This window comes from Mobula hypostoma, chromosome 4 (assembly GCF_963921235.1).
Source record: "Mobula hypostoma chromosome 4, sMobHyp1.1, whole genome shotgun sequence".
Lineage (NCBI taxonomy): Eukaryota > Metazoa > Chordata > Chondrichthyes > Myliobatiformes > Myliobatidae > Mobula > Mobula hypostoma.
In genome coordinates, this window is record NC_086100.1 from 163092608 (window position 1) to 163115586 (window position 22979).

Below are 22979 nucleotides of genomic sequence, written 5' to 3' on the forward strand. Positions count from 1 at the left end.
CGTGAGTGCTTTCTCAAGTTGTTCCTCATTCGCACACCTTACCAATAGGTTGTCATCATTAAGGACTTTTGCAAATACTATTTCCCCTATCTTATTTGCCAGAGTTGTTGTTAGCACAAACGGGTTAATTTTCTTCATGTTTCCTTGAGCTTTGTCATTAAACCTAATTATGACAACACCTTCTCTCTGAACTTGTTCTTCTTCCTCACTTTTAGAGCTCTCTCCACTGTCGTTTCTTATTCTTTTACCCTTTGTCTCAGCTTTCATTCATCCGTCCCCTCATTAGCTCCTCATTCCCTTTATTTCTCCCCAGCTGCCTACCTCTGATCCCAAATCCCTATCCCGCTCCTTCTCCACTCTCTTTCCCTCAAACCCCCCCTCACCTTGTTCGCTATTACCGGACCCGCGTGACCCCCTCCCAGCAATTCCCACTCCTTCCCCACTCTCTCTCCCTCAACAAGTTCCGCAACCACATTCACACATGCGCCCACTCAAGACCTCCTTCCCTACCCTGCCGTCCAGCTAACCAAACTCTTTCCCCCACCTTTTAGAGTAACTAACCTTTTTATCCTTTCCTGTCCCAATTAAGGGTTTTGACCCAAAACGTCAACTGTCCATTTCTGTCCATATTCTGCATGATTACAGAATGTCTCCAATTCCTTTGTGTTTGCTCGCTTGGGGATTCCTACATATTTGTATCAATTTTCTTATCCGTTAATTGTTGTAATCATTTTGTTATGGTTATTTCTAGCTTTCACTGTCTGACACATTTATATTTGGTCTTGATACACCCTACATAGCAAACTAATCTCCAGCATCACCACTACAACACACAGCAGCATCTGTTCCACATAACATCCTGTTTCTCTGTTCCCTATCATTCAATTCATTATCATTTATGTTAGACAAATTAATCCATCCATCTTCAGTAGATTGTCTGCTGCTGCAATGGATTAGCCAGTGCTTCTGAAATAGGAATCGTCCTATTGTCCATTAAGAACTCTGGATGAGAAGGTTACCATGACAATACTGAAATGGAAGCTATTTGTAACCAACCCCTTGCAGCATAATTGAAATGTTCCACTCTACATTTAGACAAGTGAAGAGCACAAATGTTTGATTGCCCTCAATTGCAAGAGTTCACCTAACATCTGAGGTCTGCTGAAATCCATTAAGTGAAGCTAAACTTATTAAAATCTGCTTTGGTAGAAGCCAACAACTTTGTCAGCAGGCATTTAAAAATGAAAACATATCTAAAGTAGTTTGTTGCAGGAGATAGTATTTTAGAGAAAAAAAAACTTGCTTGATGTGCCAGAAGACCATTAACTGATACAAATTCAAATTGGAAATCTTCATGGCCACATTATCACTCCTAAGACAAAAGGAGGTAATTTTATAGTTCTACCTGAACATTGAACTAGTGAAAGTGACTGGGATTACTTTTAGGAGTGTGATATATTTTCCAACTGTTTTCTGCTCACTTGTGTTTTGCTGGGGCTTAATCCCACTGTTACTGGTAGAAGTTGCTGCAGAAAACCACAACAATATTACGAGGGGTGTTTGATAAGTTCATGGCCGAAGGTAGAAGGAGTCAATTTTGGAAAACCTAGCACATTTACTTTTCAACATAGTGCCCTCCTACATTTACACACTTAGTCCAGCGGTCATGGAGCATACGGATCTTGGACCTCCAGAAAGTGTCCACATCAGGGATGATTGATAAATTTGTGGCCTAAGGTGGAAGGAGATGAGTTATACAGCTCTCATAACATGCACATGCAGTTCAACTCTTTGAGTGATTATGCAGAAGATTTGAAGTTAATAACTCATCCCCTACTGTGGACCACTTTCTGGAGGTCCAAGACGCTAACTTCTACAAAGAAGGGATCTGTATGCTCCATGACCACTGGACTAAGTGTGTAAATGTAGGAGGGGACTATGTTGAAAAATAAATGTGCTAGGTTTTCTAAAATTGACTTCTTCTACCTTAGGCCACAAACTTATCAATCATCGGTCATTAAGTACTTCTGGTCTTGTCAATATGTTAGAAAAGCAGTCATCCTTTTCAACACAAAAAGCTTCCAAAAACTCAGAATCAGGATGAGAACCATAGGAACATAGAAAACATAGAAAACTTACAGCACAATACAGGCCCTTCGGCCCACAAAGGTGTGCCGATCATGTCCCTATCTTAGAAATTACAAGGCTTAACTATAGCCCCCTATTTTTCTAAGCTCCATGTACCTATCCAAAAGTCTCTTAAAAGATCCTATCGTATCCACCTCCACCACTGTTGCTGGCAACCCATTCCACACACTCACCACTCTCTGAGTAAAAAACTTACCCCTGATATCTCCTCTGTACCTACTCTCCAGCACCCTAAACATGTGTCCTCTTGTGGCAACCATTTCAGCCCCTGGGAAAAGGCCTCTGACTATCCACACGATCAATGCCTCTCATCATCTTATACACCTCTATCAGGTCACCTGTCATCCTCCATCGCTCCAAGGAGAAAAGGCCGTGTTCACTCAATCTATTCTCATAAGGCATGCTCCCCAATCCAGGCATCATCCTTGTAAATCTCCTCTGCACCCTTTCTGTGGCTTCCACATCCTTCCTGTAGTGAGACGACCAGAACTGAGCACAGTACTCCAAATGGGGTCTGACCAGGGTCTTATATAGCTGCAACATTACCTTTCAGCTCCTAAACTCAAATCCACGATTGATGAAGGCCAATACACCATATGCCTTCTTAACCACAGAGTCAACCTGCGCTGATGGTTTGAGCGTCCTATGGACTTGGACCCCAAGATCCCTCTGATCCTGCACACTGCCAAGAGTCTGACCATTAATACTATATTCTGCCATCATATTTGACCTACCAGGATGATTATTACTGACATATGTTGTGAAATATATTGTTTTGTTCAGTTATACAGTGCAATATATAAAAAATACTATTAAGTTACAAAAAGGAATATATAAAAACAAATAAGTAGAGTAAAAGAAGAACAAAATAATGAGTTAGTGTTCATGGTTCATGACCACTTCTACTACGTTGACTCAGGCCTAGGGGGCCGGCATCGGGCACGATGATGGACTCTCCACTCCTCCCTCTCCCTCATGAACTGGTCAGAAATCTGATGGCAGAGGAGAAGAAGCTGTGCCCAAAGCATTGAGTGTGCATCCTTAGGCTCTTGTGGTTCCTCCTTGTGGTAGTAATGAGTAAATAGAATGTCCTGGATGGTGAGGGTACTTAATAAAGGATGTGGCCTTATTAAGGCTTGGCCTTTAAAGGGTGTGAAAGGCTAGTGCCCATGAAGAAATTTGCTGGAGTCTTTGGCTACATAAAAAAACTTCCCAAGCTCCTCCTGAAGTACAATAGCTGGCATAAATATGTTGGGCCGAGGATAGGTCCTCTGTGAAGTAGATGCTCACAGACTCACCCTTTCCTCGGCTAACCCCTCAGTGAGGACTAGTGTGTGTTCTCCACAATCAGTTCGCTAATGTTACCGACACTGAGTGCAAGGTTGTTGTCATGTCATCATTCAGCCAGCTGCTGTACACCTCCTCATCACCACCTGAGATTTTACCAACAATAATTGTATTAGCAGCATATTTATAGATGACTGATATATGACATAACTACCTAGATAATCAGTTTAGATGAAACCAAAGCAGAAATTGCTCGAAACTCTCAGCTGGTCCACCAGCTTTTGTGAAAAGAGAATCAACATGAATTGTTCAGGCTGAAGGCCATTTATCTGTTCAGCATTTTCTGTTAGATTTCCAGCTCCTGTCGTATGCTTTCTCTTTGATCATCACTGGTTTAAGTAAATAACAAACAAGAGAAAATCTGCAGATGCTGGAAATCCGAGCAACGCATATAAAATGCTAGAGGAACTCAGCAGGCCAGGCAGCATCTTTGGGAAAAAGTGCAGTCAATGTTTTGGGCCTAAACCCTGAGTTCCTCCAGCATTTTGTGCATGTTGCACTGGTTTAAGTAATGTTGATTATGGAATAATTATTGGCTGGGTCTCTGTGAAGGGTTCAAAATTCAAACACTGCCGATGCTTCAAATCTGAATTTGAAGCAGGAAATGCTGAAAACACTGACTGTGTTAGGTAGCATCTGTGAAAAGAGAAAGATACAACATTTCTGGTCAATGGCCCTTCTTCAGAACTGGTAAAGAGAGAAAACATGTTACTTTTTAGTTGCAGAGAGAGCGAGGCGTTAGATAGGAGGTGGTAGCTTTGATAGGCTGAGGTCTGGGTTGCGACAGGAATCTGTTGATGAATGTAATAAATTGCACCTGATTTTCGTAATTCCACCTGCACGCCTTCTTTAATACCCACCATCAGTGCAGGAGAACTGCTGTTTAATATTTTGGTTAAAGGAAATGTTTGGGTTTCCTAGAAGTCTGTGTCTCACTGGCAGCATTAAACACCGGATACAATCATCTCTGCATCTTATTTCCACTGAATTTCAGAAGCAGATCCTATGCATGGGCCCAATTATCAGTACTTCCCTACTGAGAATGAATTCTTCAGCATCTGGATATTTTGTGTGTTCGTCAGATGTATTCTGACCCAGACTGAACTTTACATCTAGTTTGAGCAAAGTCTTGCATTCATTGCCTTTTTTCCTTCTGCTTTGTTATCTCCCATCACTTTGATGGAAGTGTCAAGTATTGTGCTTACACAGAGAGCATTTAGAGAACATTTTACATCACCCATAGCGTTTGCCATTATACATTTATAACAGCACTGGCAACGCAAAATGCTTCAACAGACACATGGGAGAGCTGGAATTATAATTTTTAAAAATGTACAAAATTTCTAGATGGAGGTAAAACTAATTTTCAATAATAATAGATTCTTACTCTCTCTCCAAGTCTGTCAAACAACAGTTTGTTAACTGTATGATATTTTACCCTCCTAGTTTACTACAATGTAGAAGGTGCCATTTGGAAGGTCCATGCAAACTCCCATCAGTGCCAGTTCCCCCCTTTCCTTGTTTCCCTCTCTCACGTACCCATCAGTACCCCGTTGTGCCTCATGCCTCGATCAAGGGAAGAGTAGAGTAGCCAAACAACCTGTCCACAGCTCTTTAGGATATCTTGCCTTCCTCAATCATTTTGGATAATTAGTTTTGTTGCCAGGTAACCATTATTGGCAGATGACGATAGTGTAGCAAACATCACACCTCCAGAGGGAAAAGAACAGCAAGCTTCCTTTTTGAAGTTGCCTTCCACAACCTTGGGAAGTTCCAGTGGTTTCACAGGCAATTAATTACTTCTGAAGTGTTCGTTCACTGCCTTTTCCATGTACTCTGGTTAACCCTCCTTAACATTCTCTAACGAGATACAGCTTCAATTTCTGATCTTGGAGAAGTAAAAGGTGTCAATAACATGTTGTGTGTGGGATTGTGGGGATAGAGAAGGCAAAGAGCCATGGAGTCATAGAATTATACTGCAGGGATATAGGCCCTTTGGCCCAGCTCAGCCATGCCAATCAAGCTGTCTATCCGAGCTAGTTCCATATCCCTCTAAACCTTCTCTATCCATGTACCTATTCAAAAGACTCTGAAATATTGTAAATGGATACACTTTAACACCTCCTCTCGCAGTTCATTCCATATGCAGTGTGAAAACAGTTTCCCCTCAGGTCTCTTTTAACTATTTTTCCTCACACCTTAAAACTGTGCCCTCGAGTTTTAAACTCTGCTACCCTGGGGAAAGTACTGTGACTATTTACCTTATTTTTCCCACTCGTGATTTCATATACCTTCATAGGCCACACCTCAACCTTCTTCACTCCAAGGAAAAATATCCCAATCCATCCAGTCTCTCCTTATAACTAAAGCTTGCCAGTTCTTGTAATATCAGTGTGAATTTTTTTTTGCACCCTTTCCTGCAGCTGAGTGACTATTAACTACATACAATACTCCAAGTATGGTCTCACCAATGTCCAGTACAGTTGTAACATAATATCCACACTCCTGTGCTCAATATTCTGACCGATGAGTATCTTCTTCACAACCTAATCTGCGTTGCCATGGTTAAAAGGGGGCAAATGGTGGGAAGTGGTAAATAATGGTGTTGCTATGCATCTGCCTTTTTTGACCTTCTAGCTGATGTGGGAGATTTATATAAAATCAGACTCATAGAGCATGGAGCCAGGTCCTCCTGTCCTTCGGGTCCATACTGACCACTGAGCACCCATTTGCACTGAACCTATAGTAATCCCAATTTATTCTCAGTTTGTATCCCTCAACTCACCCCCTCCCCAATTCTGCTGCTCCCCTACTCTCCTGGGGAATATAAATGGTCAATTAACCCATCAAGCTGTGATAAGAAAGGAAACTGGATCAGCGGGAATAAAGCCACGCAGTCTTGAGAAGAACATGCAAACACCACATAGACAGCACCAGAAGTCAGGATTGGACTCAGATCCATGGAGAGATTGAGGCATCACCCCCTGCTAAATAGCTCTGAAATGTATTTGGGAGGTGCTCTGTTGCATTAAATTGCAGTTTCAGTTCTCTTGGGATAGCCCCATCCCAAACTACAATTGAGTACTGGATGATGTAATAATATAATAATATTCAAATACTGATACAACTTCATACTCTTTAGTATCGATTACTGCCATTTTCATCTTGTCAGTAGCAGGCAAAGTCCCAAGCAAACAGAGCAATATTCACCTCTGTATCCAATCAAAAATGGTCATAGATTCATTAACAACCTGTTACTTGATGGTTAATGAAACTAATGTCAGTTCTCTAAAAATAATTATATCTTAGTCCCTACTATCAGCTCTGATTTCCTCAACCAAGGTAATTTTGGTTTCAGTTTATCACATTGCTCTGAATCTGTGAGTTCTTTTGGACCAGCCTTTCATATGCAACTTTGTTAAAGGTCTTACTGAAGTCCACTACATACCCTCCTCTAGCACAATTAACCCTGTAGTAGTTCAAATACCATAGAAAGGGTGCAGAGGAGATTTATAAGGATGTTGCCTGGATTGGGGATCATGCCTTATGAGAATAGGTTGAGTGAACTCGGCCTTTTCTCCTTGGAGTAATGGTAGATAACAGGTGACCTGATAGAGGTGTAAAAGATAACGAGAGGCATTGACTGTGTGGATAGAAAGAGGCTTTTTCCCAGGGCTGAAATGGCTAGCACGAGAGGGCATAGTTTTAAGGTGCTTGAAAGTAAGTACAGAGGAGATGTCAGGGGTAAGTTTTTTACACAGAGAGTGGTGAGTGCTTCAGATGGGCTTCCAGCAGTGGTGGTGGAAGCGGAAACGACAGGGTCTTTTAAGAGACTCCTGGATGGATACATGGAGCTTAGAAAAATAGAGGGCTTATGGGTAAGCCTAGGTAGTTCTAAGGTAAGGACATGTTTGGCACAGCTTTGTGGGCCGAAGGGCCTGTATTGTGCAGTAGGTTTTCTGTGTTTCTATGTTTCTAAGCTCTCCTGAATGTACCTTAAAAATTCTGCCCCCACCCCTTAGCTCCTCACACTTAGTCAATTGCAGTAGAAAGTTGAAACCCACTTTTAGAAAAGAAGGAGATCTCAACTATTGGGAAAGTTGAGATCTCCATTATTAGGGAGTTAAAACGCTTGCTAGTGAGGAAGTTGAAGACCCTAATGTTGGGAAGATAAAAACTCTGCCTCTAGGGAAATTGAAACCACTACTGTTAGAAAAGTTTCAGCCCCTACTATTGAGGAAGTTGAAACCACTATCATTGGGAAATGGAAAATGCTGCTATTCGAGAAGTTGAAACCCTACCATTCTCTTCTTTGTTTGATGATGGAATGGAATCTTCTCAGTACCTGAGTCTGGTGCCCACAAATCCTCTCTGATGGTCAGCTTGAGAAATTGATATCTGGTTATCTCATGGCTGGAAGTGTACCTTTGATCCTTACTGGTGCTATGCAGATCTGTGGATTTACAGCATGAATAAAGAAAACTGATCACTAGATCTGGTTTCCAAAGATGAAAACAGTGAAGGGGTCCCTGCTGATTTGTACTGCCTGAATACGAATTTTTGAATGTAAAAGGGACACTACCATGACTAAAAAATGAAGGCAGAGCCAAAGAAAAAACAAAAGAGAGGACATACAAGGAAGCCAAAGCTAGTGGGAAGATAGAGGATTGGGAAGCTTTTAAAAACTTGCAGAAGGAAACTAAGAAGGTCATTAGAAAGGAAAACATGAATTATGAAAGAAAGCTGGCAACTAATATCAAAGAAGATACTAAAAGCTTTTTTAAGTATATAAAGGGTAAAAGAGAGTTGAGGGTAGATATAGGGCCAATAGAAAATGACACGAGATATTGTAATGAGAGACGCAGAGATGGCAGAGAAACTGAATGTGTATTTTGCATCAGTCTTCACAGTAGAAGACCTCTGCAGTATACTGGACATTCAAGAGTATCAGGGAATTAAAGTATGTGCAGTGAAAATTACAACTGACAAGGTGTTTAGGAAGATTAATGGTCTGAGGGTGGATAAATCTCCTAGACTTGATGGAATGCACCCTCAGGTTCTGAAGGAAGGAGCTGGAGAGACTGCGGAAGCATTAACAATGATCTTTCAAGAATCAATAGATTCGGGCATTGTGCCAGATGACTGGAAAATTGCAAATGTTACTTCGCTATTTAAGAAGGGCGGGAGGCAGCAGAAAGGAAACTATAGACCTGTTAGCCTGACATTGTTAGAATCGATTGTTAGGGATGACATTATGAAATACCTGAGGACACGTGACAAGATAGGCCAAAGCCAGCATGGTTTCCCGAAAGGAAAATCCTGCCTAACTAACCTACTGCAATTTTTGAGGAAATTACAAGCAGGGTAGACAAAGGAGATGCAATAGATGTGGTGTACTTGGATTTTCAGAAGGCCTCTGACAAGGTGTCACACATGAGACTGTTTAGCAAGATAAGAGCCCATGGAATTACAGGGGAGTTATGAGCATAGATGATCAGCCAGCAGAAAGCAGAGAGTGGGAATAAAGGGATCCTATTCTGGCTGGCTGTCAGTTACCAGTGGAGTTCTACAGGAGTCTGTGTTGGGACCACTGCTTTTTATGATGTATGTCAATGATTTGGACTATGGGATTAATGGATTTGTGGCTAAATTTGCCGATGATACAAAGATAGGTGGAGGAGCAGGTAGTGTTGAGGAAACAGAGAGCTTGCAGAGAGACTTAGATAGTTTAAGGGAATGGGCAAAGAAGTGGCAAATGAAATACAATGATGTAAAGTGTATGGTCATGCACTTTGGTGGAAGAAATAAACAAGCAGACTATTATTTAGATGGGGAAAGAATTCAAAATGCAGAGATGCAAAGGGACTTGGGAGTCCTCGTGCAGGATACCCTAAAAGTTAATCTTCAGGTTGAGTCAGTGGTGAAGAAGGCGAATGCAATGTTGGCATTCATTTCTAGAGGTATAGAATATAAGAGCAGGGATGTGATGTTGAGGCTCTGTTGTGTGCAGTTTTGGGCTCCTTATTTTAGACAGGATATACTGACATTGGAGAGGGTTCAGAGAAGATTCACGAGAATGATTCCAGGAACGAAAGGGTTACTGTATGAGGAACGTCTGGCAGCTCTTGGGCTGTATTCCCTGGAGTTCAGATGAGTGATGGGTGATCTCATAGAAACATTCTGAATGTTAAAAGGACTGAACAGATTAGATATGGCAAAGTTATTTTCCAGGGTCGGGGAGTCTAGGACAAGGGGGCATAACTTCAGGATTGAAGGACGTCCATTTAGAATGGAGATGCAGAGAAATTACTTTCGTCAGAGGGTGGTAAATCTGTGGAATTTGTTGCCACGAGCGACTGTGGAGGCCAAGACACTGGATGCATTTAAGGCAGAGATAGATAGATTCTTGATTAGCCAGGGCATCGAAGGGTATGGGGGAGAAGGCAGGGGAGTGGGGATGACTGAAAGAATTGGATCAGCCCAGGATTGAATGGCGGAGCAGACTCGATGGGCCAAATGGCCTACTTCTGCTCCTATATCTCATGACTTTATAGATAAGACCTAATGAAACAAAAAGTTCATTGCTGTTGGCACATTTCACCACCTCAGGACATCCTAAAGCATTTGCAGTCGATGAAGTACTTTTAAAGTGTAATCACTGCTATAATATGAGAAGTAATGTCATAATATTTTATCCCATAAAAGAGAAGTATGATCCAAATGGCTATTTATCAGGACTGCAATTAAATTTTTGAATCATGCCATATATACTTCGTTGATTTAAATTCATTAAGATTGATTATATTAGCAGAATATAAATCTTCCTAAAATTTCATAATGCTATTAATGAAATCATAATGGAGTTAATTAAATGCAAAAATCAGAGATATTTAAGGTGTTGGGAGTGTAGATAGAGTGGTGTTGATGAGTGTATAGAGAAAAACTGCTTTCATTTGTGGAATTCAGTAATTAGAGGGCACAAATTTAAGAAATATGGAGAATAATCAATGCAGATATGAGAAAGAATGCTTGCAAGAGCTGGTTATGAGGATATTGCCAGGACTGGAGGGCATGTGTTATAAAGAAAGGTTGGCCAGGCTAGGTTTTTATTTCTTGGAATGTAAGAGAATGAGAGGTGGATTTAAACTATGAGATGCATAAATGTGGTGGATGGTGATAGTTTATTCCCCAGGGTAGATTTAAGGTGAGCGAGGAAAGATTTAAAAGGGATCTGAAGAGGGAAATGGGCTTAAACAGTAATATTGGGACTATGGTTGGCATTGACTTATTGGGTCAAAGATCCTGTATTGATGTTGTACTGAACTGATCTAAGACTCTATGATTCTCCTTTGATTTTGAGTCTGCTCATGTCAAGTTGAGTTTTTTTGTCATGTGCATTGCACAATAAGGTACAGGTACAATGAAAAAACTTGCTTGCAGCAGCACCACATGATGTATTACTGCAGACAATACACAGAGAACAAATCATACAAGACAGTAAGTGAAAAAGACTGCAAAACAAGATATTCAGTGCAATAAAAACTGAAAGCAATGTGAAGTGAGATTGTTAAGAATAAAAGCAAAAGGAACAGGAGTTTATAAAATTATGAGAGGCACAGATAGGATAGCTGGTCAGGGTCTCATTCCCAGGGTAGAAATGTCAAATATTATGGGTGGGAAAGATTTAGAATATTGTGCAAGACAAGTGATTTACACAGGGAATGGTCGGCACCTGGAATATTATGAGGGGATGGTGATAGAAGTAGATATGAGAGTGGTGTTTAGGAGGAACCTAGACAGACACGAACATGAAGGGAAAGGGGGGATTATGGACTATGTGCAAGCAAAGGGGATTGGTTTCCTCTGACATCATCGTTAACACTAACATAGTGGGCTAAAGAGCCTGATCTTGTACCGTACTCTTCTATGTTCTATACTCTTTCAGTAGACTATGTAGCTCCCTAAGTCTGCTACACCATTCAAGTAGTTGTGGCTGCACAGTTCCCAACCTCAGTTCCATTTCACATGCCTCCTCCCTAATAATGCAAAAGTATCACTGTGCAGCCTTGAATATAGTCAATGACTTAATTCCCTCAACTCTCTGGAGTGGAGAATTCGGGAGATTCACACAGACAAAGTGCTCGCCAAGAAGAAATTTTTTTTCATCTAGTCTTCAGTTGGCAACCCTTTATTCAGAAATCCCACGCTTTGTTCCCAACATGGGCAATAGCAGCAATAACTTTGCCCTGATCCGGCAATGAAAATAAAAAGAATTGAGAAAACAATATAGCAACAGAAAGAGATTGCTGATGTTGGAATCATAGAGGAACTGGAGGAACTCAACAACTCAGACAGCATACGTGGAGAGAATTCTCCAGTCGGTGTTTCAGGTTGAGACGATCTGAGTCACCTGGCCTGAAAGAGTGCAGGGGAAATCACCAGCGTAGAGAAGTGAGGGGAGGGATGAGGCAGGAGCTGTCAAGCAATAGGTGGATTCAGCCGTGGAGGGATTGATTGGCAGATGGAGTCAGGTGGGGGAGGCAAGAGTGGGGATATCTATAGAGATTGGGAGGTGATAGATGAAGGCAACAAAAGGCTAAAGATTCTCTCCGCAGATACTGCCTGACATGTTAAGTGTGTGAGGAAACGTCATGTCAGGACTGCATTTATGCATCAAATAAGCAATTTTATTAATGAAGAATTCATCAGATTCAGCACTCAGTCACAGATTTATCCGGAATACATTGGTACACTCTGCAGAATACTTGTTCAAAATTCTGTAACCTGTCTGCAGACACTCGCACAGATCTATATTGTTACCAGTCTTTCTATGCCATACATTATAGAGTTCCTATCTCTGTACTCATTTTAGCAGCCAACTTTACCAAGTATGTCTTGACTATCTGCATGTAAAAGAATTGAGTCTAAAATAGAGAAAAAAATAGCAAGTAATATATCAAGAATAGAAAGACAATTGAAGTGTACAATGCACCAAGTATTTCTGTTCTGGCTGGATTCTGAGTTGATGGTTTTATCATTAAGATACAAAATCTCCTTGGAACATAATAATGCTGGCACAAGAAGGCATTTTTTTGCCAACACATTTATTACTCAGCTTTGATCTCATTGATAAAGTGGTTGTATATATGTGAGGGCCCCCATAGGTCAGAGTTCACCATGGACATTGTGTCCTAGCTATCTAGATACACAAATCTGGGGAGTATGATATGGAGAGCAAGCTGTTGCCCAAGTAGTAAGCTCGGGGTTTACTCCCCAAGTCTTCCCTATGAGTGGGTATAGCCACAAGGCAGTGGAGGTTTGAGATCAGAGTTTTCCTTCTCCTAGGTGGCTGAGGAGCCCCATCTACCCAAAGTGACTGGTTTTTAAGGTGCCACCCTTGCCCATTCTCCTGTCAGTAGCAACAGTTCCGCTGGGCTTAGTAGCTAAGCCACATGTGAAGGCCAGGGGCCGGACTTGGTTGGCAGAGGCTATCTGAGGCACACGCCATTGGGAGCATTTAATAGGTAGTGGGAGCTTGTCCCCATTACGACGCCGGCTATAACAACCTTAAGGAACCAGTCGTATATGAGCAGCTGTGATAATGAAATGCTCATGTTATTCTATAATCAGAGAGAATTGGGCAGCACAAACATTACCCTATCAAATACTACATAGATGCAGCAAGAAAAACAGGCAATTTGGCCCCACAGAATGTTGGTATTTATGCCCGCATCAGTTTCTTCCTACATTACTTCATCTCACCATAGCAAGACATCAGTCACCTGCTTCTTCATTGTTCAGAACCGTCGTTCCAAATTGAGAAGGGCACAACTGGCTCTGATTTACAAGTGAAGCTCCTCAAATGCCCATGTTAAGGAAATAAAGAGATATCTTGGCAAAAATGAGAAGATCTGCAGATGCTAGAAATCCAAAGAAACACACACAATGCTGGAGGAACTCAGCAGACCAGGCAGCATCTATGGAAAAGAGTAAACAGTCAATATTTCGAGCCAAGACTGTTTACTCTTTTCCATAGATACTGCCTGGCCTGCTGAGTTGTCTTTGCAAAAAGACAGGTTTTATCAGTATGATTTTGAACATATATGGAAACAAAACAAAAACAATAAAGATCATCATATGGAATCTCTCAAGCATTGGGAAGATTTTAATTCTAAATAATTATTTGGAAATTTTTATCAAATTGTATTAAAAGTAGCAAAGCAACAAATCTATGCACCAAAACATCCCCATAAAAGTATGGAGGCACAAGAGACTGCAGGAGCAAAAAAGCAAACTGCTGGAGGAGCTCAGTGGGTCGGGCAGCAAATGTGGAGGGAAATAGATGGTCAATATTTCAGGTCAAGACCCCTTATTTGGACTTAAAGATGGGGGAGGTAGCTGATATAAAGAGGAGAGGAGACAGTCTTTTAAATGGTATGGTTATAGAGGTTAGAGTTGGGGCTGGGGTATATTATCAAGATATGTGGAACCTTGGTGCATTGATAGAGAAGAAGTACAGAGTGAGTTAGTTATAAGATAGATAAGCTGAATGTCTCTTCCTGCTCCTGCCCACCACAATTCGACAATAATGCTAATCCCTTTGCTCATTTCTTTCCTTCTGATGCTGATCCTACTCCATCTTTGAAAGTCAGGGAGATCGGCACGTCCAGAGAGCAGAAGGTTTGACCAGAAAAGTGAAGAGGTTTGATGGCCTATATAGGAGATAAAGTATACAGTGGCAAGAGATTCAGGGGCCAATCACCTGCAAAATGCTTCATATTATATACACAATCCTGTCTTTTTTTTTTAATCATCTCTAGTTTTAAGCCTTTGACCTCAGTGGTGAGTAAAACACTCTAGAAACACATTATTCACTGCAGCAATGAACAATCTGCTGGAGGAACACAACGGGACATACAGCATCTGTGGGAAGAAAAAAGTTGTCAACACTTCAGATCAAAATCCTGCATCAGAACCTGAAACATCAACAATTTCTTTGCTCCCATAGATGCTACTTGACCCACAGTGTTCCTTCAGGACTTAGTCATTGCTCTAGATTCCTTCATTTGAAATCTCTTGTGTATTATTCTCTGTGCTTCCATCGTTCATTATCATTGACATTTCACCATTTTCTGAATGTAACCACTGTTTCTCATACACAGCAGCAGTCGTTTCTTCTGTAAATACAGATAACAAAATTGGTGGGACGTTGAGCCTCGTACATAGGGGTATTGACAGCAAGAGCTCTGATTATCTCACAGCTAGATTATTGCATCCAGTTCTGGAGACCGCAATTCAGGAAACCCCTCAAAGAATGCTCAGAGATGCAATTAGAATGTCCCAGGGATGGGGGGGGGGGGGGGGGGGGGGATGTGGGTGGTAGTCATAAGATCAGTTGAAGAAGCTGGAGGTTGGAAGAGATGGAAAAATTATGTCTGGTTTACAAACGGAACAAAAACCAAATCTCTTCAAATTAATTGATTGTACCAAGACAAGGGAACATAGATTTAAGTTTTGGATGAAAGAGAGAGAATGTGGAGAAGAATGATTTTAGCAGCGAGCAGTAATGAATGGAATTTATGGTCTTCGAAAGAGGAGGAAACAGGAATAATAATTGATTTTGATTTCTAAAGGAAATCGGAAATAAACTTGCAGAGCTATGGGAATGGATTGCCCTACCGCGAATTGGCAAAGACTCAGCAAGCTGTAATGACTCTAATAATAATTCTATGACTCTACTGCCAAAACAGCTAGGTACATTTTTATGGCACTGGATATCAAAATAGGCATCTGCATAATAGTTGTGTCACTGAAATGGAGCATATAATTATGCGCATTAATCGTCAGACCTGTGTACCTAAAAAAAAGAACAGAGGACATATAAAGCAAGAGTTAACAGATTGACAAGCAATTCTAATTGTTTGACAAGCAAAACATCATGGCTTTAGCTGCATATTGTGACTTATGAGCATTTTGTTTTGCTGTATGCTTGTTTTCTGGAGAAATTAACCAGCTGGTTGGCAGTTACCCAAGTTAATTATGCAGCCTGTGTTGATGGTGAGGATTTAATCAAGAAATTCAAATCTTTTAAAGTTCTTTCATATGACAAATCAAGCATTGATTACTTTTATTTGCAGCATTTATGGTTAGCTCTGTGATTTTACAGGGAATACCAACAGTGAACATAGATGTTCGTGAGGAAGAAATCCCATTTTTGCTGACCGCTTGACGAAAATTTCTGCATGGTTCAGAACATTTCCAGAGTTCTGATTTCCTCTGTGTGTGACAAGAAGTTGCTGGGTAAACACAGTAATGTCAAAAAGTTCAAAGTTCAAAGTAATCTAATTATCAAAGTACATATATGTTACCTTGAGGTTCATATTTTTCAGGGATTTACAGCAAAATAAAGAAATGCAGTAGAGTTCATGAAAAACCATACATAAGCAGACAGAGGCTGACAAACAAACAATGCGCTAAGCTTCCATTAAGATGGTGGTGCTCTTAGTCACAGCGGCCTCTCTGGGTGCAAGTGTCTCAAACATTTTCTTGTGGTGACAAAACCCTGTTGGACACTGGTAATGCAGAGTACTATAAGTTTGGTTCATTAGTTTATTGGCAAGACCAACGGGAGAGAAGCTGTGTGATCTCGGGTTGTCGCACGGACTAAGCCCTCATGCAATGGCGTCGCTTCTCACAGCCACACAGGGGAGGAGTAGCCAGAGGCCGTGTGGGAGTGAACAGAGGAGCGGCAGGGTCACTGGAGCGGTATACATGTGCACGGTTGAACAACAATTAAGTTTGAACTTGAAGACAAACCATGCAAATAAAAAAAGTAATTCTGAGAACATGTTTGTAAAGAGTCCTTGACAATGAATCTGTAGGTCATAGGATTTGCTTTTAGTGGTTATCCACACTGGTCTAGGAACCTGATGGTCAAAGAGAGTGCACATGAGCCTTATAAACCCCTGCCCAATGATAGTAGTGAGAAAAGGGCATGGCCCAGATGGTGGAGGTTATTGATGATCACAATCATGATGTCAAATGGCATATAAACCATGTTTAAAGGTTAGTTATAGAGTTCCAGTGTAATGCAGCCCATAAACAAGCCCTCCTGTCCAATTCATGCCAATCAAAGTACCAATCTAAGCCAGTCCCCTTTGCCTGCATTTGATCCACATCACTCTCAACCCTTCCTATCCATGTAGATGTTCAACTGCCTTTTAAATTTTGTTATTGGATCTGCCTCAACCAGTTCTTCTGACAGCTCATACCATATATGCAGCACCCTCTGGGTGAAACATTGTCCCAATTAAATCTTTTCCCTTTCCACTTAAACTTATGCCCTCTAGTCCTTCATTCCCCAGCCATGGGATAGAGCCTGTATCATTTACGCTAGCTGTGTGCAAAGGTTATCTGCAAGCACTTCTGTGGTCCACTCAGACAACAGTAGACTTAAGAAGTGGTGAAAGTGGCTCCTCTTTGATTCAACATGACTTCCCTGTGTGTTCCTCATAATCCTTTAATTCTCTAGTTATCCAAACATCTATCCACCTCGGAATAGAAATGACTCAGTTCCAAGACTCGTCAGACCAGAGAATTCCAAAGATTCACAACCCTCAGAGGAGAAGTTCAACTTCAGTTCAGTCTTAAGTGAAGAATTCTTTATCTGAAACTATATCCCTTTGAAATTCAACAGATTTTAATAGCTGTAATGTTGGGTGTGCAGGAGGATCCATCCTGGGTACTGATAGGGAAGAAAGCAGAGATAAATTGCGACAAACCTCAATCCCTACATTTGCAAGGATGTGAGGGGAGCTCAAGTATTGCCCTGCCCCCTTACCCCTAGCTGCAGTTTGATACCAGGACCTTCTAAGTCAAAAAGTTCCAGACTTCTGGACAACACACGTGCCTGAAATAGATTACCTGGCTACCATCTGAAAACTGTGTTACAAACTCATGGTATTATGCCAGCTGGGATGAAGAGTCATATCATGTGCCGGTCACATTGCATGATTTTGACAGTCTTTTTCATCCATTCTTATTGGAATTTGCAATTTATTCCAACAATAAACAATGTGCCAGAGGATCTCAGCAGCTCGAACAGCATCAGTGAGAGGGGAAAGAATTGTTGGCACTTCGACTGGGAATATGTCTCTTGCATTTTATTCATCTTTTTATGAAAGTCTAGGTACATTTATGACCTTTGCTGAAATATGCATTTGACTAATTCTTGCTTAAAAGGCAGGAGCCCATGCTGTCGGACATGGGACTGGTTCCAAATTGTGCTTTCTTTGTACAGCCTGCCCTCTCGTGGAGATCATCAAAAGTGTGGCTGGGGAGCTCAATGAGTCTCAGTCCTGACCTTGACACAAGACAGGCTGAGCCAGTATTGAAATTGTCATGGAACCAATTCTGAAGAATATTTAATTAATATATGCTTCACATAAATGCAGGTATTCACACACACACACACACACACACACACACATACACACACACAAACACATACGTATCTGCACATAGACACATACAATGACACATGACATGCACACATATGTCATGTGCATGTAAATGTGCATTTACATAACTACACATACAAACGCACAGACTGCATTACTGCCTATAGTTTCTTCATACATCTATAGTTTCTTCATTCATGCACACAAACACATACTCACATGCATGATTACACACATATGAATGTGCATGCACAGACATCTATACATGAACATACACACACACACACACACACACACACCATCATGTCAGCTGTGACTCATTTGACAATTCTTTCACTTCTGAATCAAAGCATCCCTGGTATAATTTAAGATGATTGCACAACACTGTCAGAGATCTCACACATTAGAAGAAATGCAAAAGCTTTTTTCTCCCTCAGGCTGACATAAGAGGATAATTTAGGAGAAGAGCCAGTAAGTTTGTCTGATCTCCCATACATTGTTTATCCCTCAGTCAACATCAGAAAAACAAAATATTTGGTCACTTGTGCATTGCTCTGCGTGGGAGATTACTATGTGAAAATTTTATCTGCCACATTTACTCCATTACAGTGAAACACATGCACCAAGTTTGTTGCCTGAAATATAAATAGGGGGCACCCTGAAAGGAATGTGAAGGATACTATGGAAATGGGGCTTTGTTTAGTTATATTGAAATATATATGTGAATTACATATATATTGGATATAATATGCTCATTTGCAAATGTACAATCCCTTTTTAGCACAACAATGATGACTTCAAGGCATAATTTGTGAAAGTTCTCCAGAGTAAACATGTTCAAAGTTCCTTCTCATCTCCATTCTAAAAGGACACACCTCTATTCTGAGGCTGTCCTCTGGTCTTAGACTCCCCCACCATAAGAAACATCCTCCCCACATCCATTCCATTGAACAATTTCAACGTTCGATAGGTTTCAATGAGGTCACCTCCCCCCCATTCTTCTCAATCGTGTAGGCAATCCTCTATTGTCGTGATGAGGCCACACACAGGTAGGAGGAACAACACCTTATATCCCATCTGTGTAGCCTCCAAACTGAGGGCATGAACATTGATTTCTCAAGCTTCCGGTAATGCCCCCCCACCATTCCCCATCCCCTTTTCCCTCTCTCACCTTAGCTCCTTGCCTGCCCATCGCCACCTTCTGGTACTCCTCTCTGCCCCCCCCCCACTTTCCATGGCCTTCTGTCCTCTCCTATTAGATTCCCCCTTCTCCAACACTATCTCTTTCACCAATCAACTTCCCAGCTCTTTATTTCAACCCTGCCCCTCCCAGTTTCACCTATCACCTTGTGTTTCTCCCTCCCCTCCCCTTTTCAATCGACTCCTCATCTTTTTTTTTCTCCAGCCCTGCTGAAAGGTCTCGGCCTGAAACGTGGACTGTACTCTTTTCCATAGATGCTGCCTGGCCTGCTGAGTTCTTCCAGCATTTTGTGTGTGTATGCTGATGATATGTTTTATAGATGAACATATTTACAACATACACACTAATGTAAGCCCACGCATGTTTATTGCTGTGTCAAACAGCTACCTGGAGAGTTTGGAGGCATGTAGTTGTTTTTTGGAAATCAAAGGAATAATTTATGTCCAGAAATTTTCTGGTGATCACTGTTCGTCTTTCATCCTAGGATCCTGGAGCTTCTGCAACATGGAGACCTTGACATCCTGAAGCACAAGTGGTGGCCAAAGACAGCCCAGTGTGACATCTCCTCCCCAAACAGAGCCCAGCAGAAAGGCAGTGCGCTTGACCTGGCTAGCTTCGCCGGTGTCTTCTGTGTTCTGGCAGCTGGAATAATCTTGGCCTGCCTCATAGCGATCGTGGAGAACTGGTGGAACAGGCGGAAGGGATCTCGTGTCCCATCCAAGGAGGTAAATTCCTAATTCCTGTAGTTGTCACCATATTCTCACAGTGATGGGTTATCAGCAGTCTGTCCCCATGCAAAGAATCCATATCTAGACATCAGACCATATGGCTTGGGCATCTGAAGCCTGTGGTTATAGGCAGTTTCCCCCGTAGTGTGCTTGTAGCAAGGAATGCCAAGGTGAACAGAGGGACAAATTGAACACAATTGGGGCCAGATTTTAAAAAGTACTAAGGTATTCTCTTTGATGAATGAGAGGTGGTTTCATTGAAACATAGAAAGTACTTCCAGGATTTGAAGTGCCAGATGTTTCTCTTGACTTAGTTGTGTAAAACCAGAGGTCAGAAATTCAAAATAAAGCATCAACCATTCAGGGCAGAGATGGGGAGAAATGTTTTCACCCGGGGGTAATAGATCATTGAAATTCTCTATCAAGAGGGCTGTGGAGGGTTATTTGCTGAATAAATTTAAGAGAGAGGTTAATAGATATGAAATAATACAGAGTTAGTGCAGGGAAATGTTCCGGGGGTGAAAAACCATTCAATAGATTCTATTGTGTAAAAGCAGGCATGAGGGACAAATTGCCTACTCCTACTTCTATTCCTTACAACATACATCTCTAGACATACTGATCCGTCCTGTGACCTCCTCACACTTCGTTATCACATCACCAAAATGGCAGATATATCAAACAATTCCATCTAACGATTTAAAGTTAATAAAGCTGCCCATAAAAATTTCTTACCGAGGTCGCCTGAGGATAGATGATCATGCCCTTGGTCAGGAGGTAGACTTAAAGGAGGGTCAGAAAGGACAGGATTTTAGGAAAGGAGCTCCAGAGGGAGCCTGCTGAAGGTATGGCCACCATTATTGGGGCAACAAGTAAGAGATGTACCAGAGTTAGTGGTGTATGGAATTCTCAAGGGTTGATTGGGAGCTGGATGGGGATTACAGAGTTAGCTGCCCAGAAAGAAGCTTGAAGAGGATAGTTTTAAAATTAATCTTGCCATGAGAATAACCATCCCAAATTACAAGACAAATTAGACATGAAGATTTCACTAGTGTTACTGGAGAATTTCCACTCACAGTGTGAGCAAGTGAATCCATTTGGTTGTTCTCCATAGGGAATTGGTATTATGTAAAAAGGGAGATATCTGGACCAATGCTCATGGAGGAAAGGTCAACCTGTAAGCAGGACATGACTGGTCAGGACACCAATCATGTGAGATTGGTGGCACATTTTCAAAATTCAATGAAACCATATTTCAAAACTGCAATGTAAGTAGCTATTGCAGCAAAACAAAAGTTTACTTATCCAGCACTTTACTAACTAAGCTACATCAAGTAGCCCACATCTGAGAGGAAGTATTCAAGCAGACAGACCAGTGGAGGATGGCAGCTGGAGGTGTATACGTATATGATGTGTTAACCAACATATTTGATTAACTAGCACCTGTCAAAGAAGCTTTTGCTACATCATATTTAATATAATGAACAGTATTAGTCCCTATTTTTATACAAAAGTTTTGAGTTTGCATTAATACATCTCATCAAATTGTAAGAAAATGAGGAGCGGGAAAGGAGAATATTGAAGTTACCTTACAATTTATGGATTTAAAATGTGGGAATTTTGGCATAATACAACACCACTGCATTGCATGGCTGTGGGTTGGTCTGTAAAGGCAATGTGATGCATCCTTGTACAGCTATTCAAAATGTTGACATAGGAATCTATAACGCCCGTTCCAAGAAGCTAGCCAAATTCCCGTGGCCCAGGGCACAGTAATCAGAGAACTATGCTGGTTCAAATCAATGTGGCAAAGTGATTTATATTGACACAAGTTTTTATGTTATTGGATTTGCATTACAATTTGTAGGCTAGTCCATGAACACTGATCATTTACTTTAAAAATTTTGAATTAAAGTCTTTATTTTATAAACATTTCTTTATGGATTTAATTGTTATCCTTTACCATTTTAAAGCCGTTTCTACACAGTGGGATGGAGAACAAGGTCTACAATTTGGTAGGTATCTGGTAATCAGAATCAATAGGTGGGGGGATGTGGTTTATGTGTACTTGGGGGAGGGGTAATACTGCACTCTGGGACCATGCAGTGAAGGGTCTGGGTTCTGGAGGGTACATGAGGTAACCTATCAAATATGATCTACTATGGAAGGAGACAGATCTCTGGAGAAGGTCTGGTAGGCCACAATGGTGAAATATAGTTCTATTCACGAACAGATGCCCAAACTTTTCTTTAAAACTAGGAAGTGGGGAGATAGAAGATTGAGATAAGGTATCCACACCAAATTTTGGGTTCTCTGCAAATAGTGAAATCACTACTTCTCATTTTCTTAATTGCATATAACCATTGAATGCAGAGCCAATACATTATCCTGCACCCAACCTATCTGCTGTTTCCTTCCCCTTCTCCATCATTAGCCCATCACTCACGCACTTCTTCCACTGGTTCCCCTCCCCTTACTCTTTCCATCTCCCCACCCTACCTCCCTTAATTGGTTCTATGCTCCCTTCCCTATCAGATTCTATCACCTGCAGCTCTTGCTTGCCTCCACCTCCCAGCCTCTGTAGTTATTTCTACCCATCCCACCTCAATCTGACAGTCGCCCTCCTCAGTGATCACTTATCAGCTCTTGCTGCACCCCTTCCCTTCACGTCTTTATACTGGCCATCCCCCTTCTATCTCTGTCCAGATGAAGGGACTCGAACTGAAACATTAACCATCCATTTGTTTCAACAGATGCTGCCTATTTCTGCTGAATTCCTCCAACATCTTGTGTGTTGCTTCAGATTCCAGCATCTACAATCCTGTGTCCCCATTTATTGCCTTTTCCTAATTGTGCTTAAGAAGAAGAGGATGAGCTACCATCCAATGTAGTGAGGATGGCCCCACAGTGTTAATGAAGAAGCAGTTCTAGAAGTTAAGACCCCATGATGATGAAATAACAGTGATACCTTACCAGTCTAAATGGTGTGGGAATTGTAGAGGTTCTTGATGATTTATGATTGATTTCTTGTGCCTCTGACCATTCTATCAAATTTACTTGATTATTTTGTCCATAATCAATGATTAATTGGTCTAA

The 22979-nt window shown here is 41.3% G+C and overlaps 1 protein-coding gene across 2 annotated transcripts in view; it reads left to right on the forward strand.

The window, feature by feature from the left end:
* Positions 1 to 22979, forward strand: part of grid2 (glutamate receptor, ionotropic, delta 2) — a 1226075-nt gene that overhangs the window by 1183354 nt on the left and 19742 nt on the right. The window contains exons 15-16 of one of the 2 annotated variants that reach the window (XM_063046850.1): positions 19640 to 19880; positions 21857 to 21898. In XM_063046850.1, the coding sequence (XP_062902920.1) occupies positions 19640 to 19880; positions 21857 to 21898 (283 nt within the window). The remainder of the gene's footprint in view (positions 1 to 19639; positions 19881 to 21856; positions 21899 to 22979) is intronic. The other variant, XM_063046851.1, reaches the window with a different exon arrangement.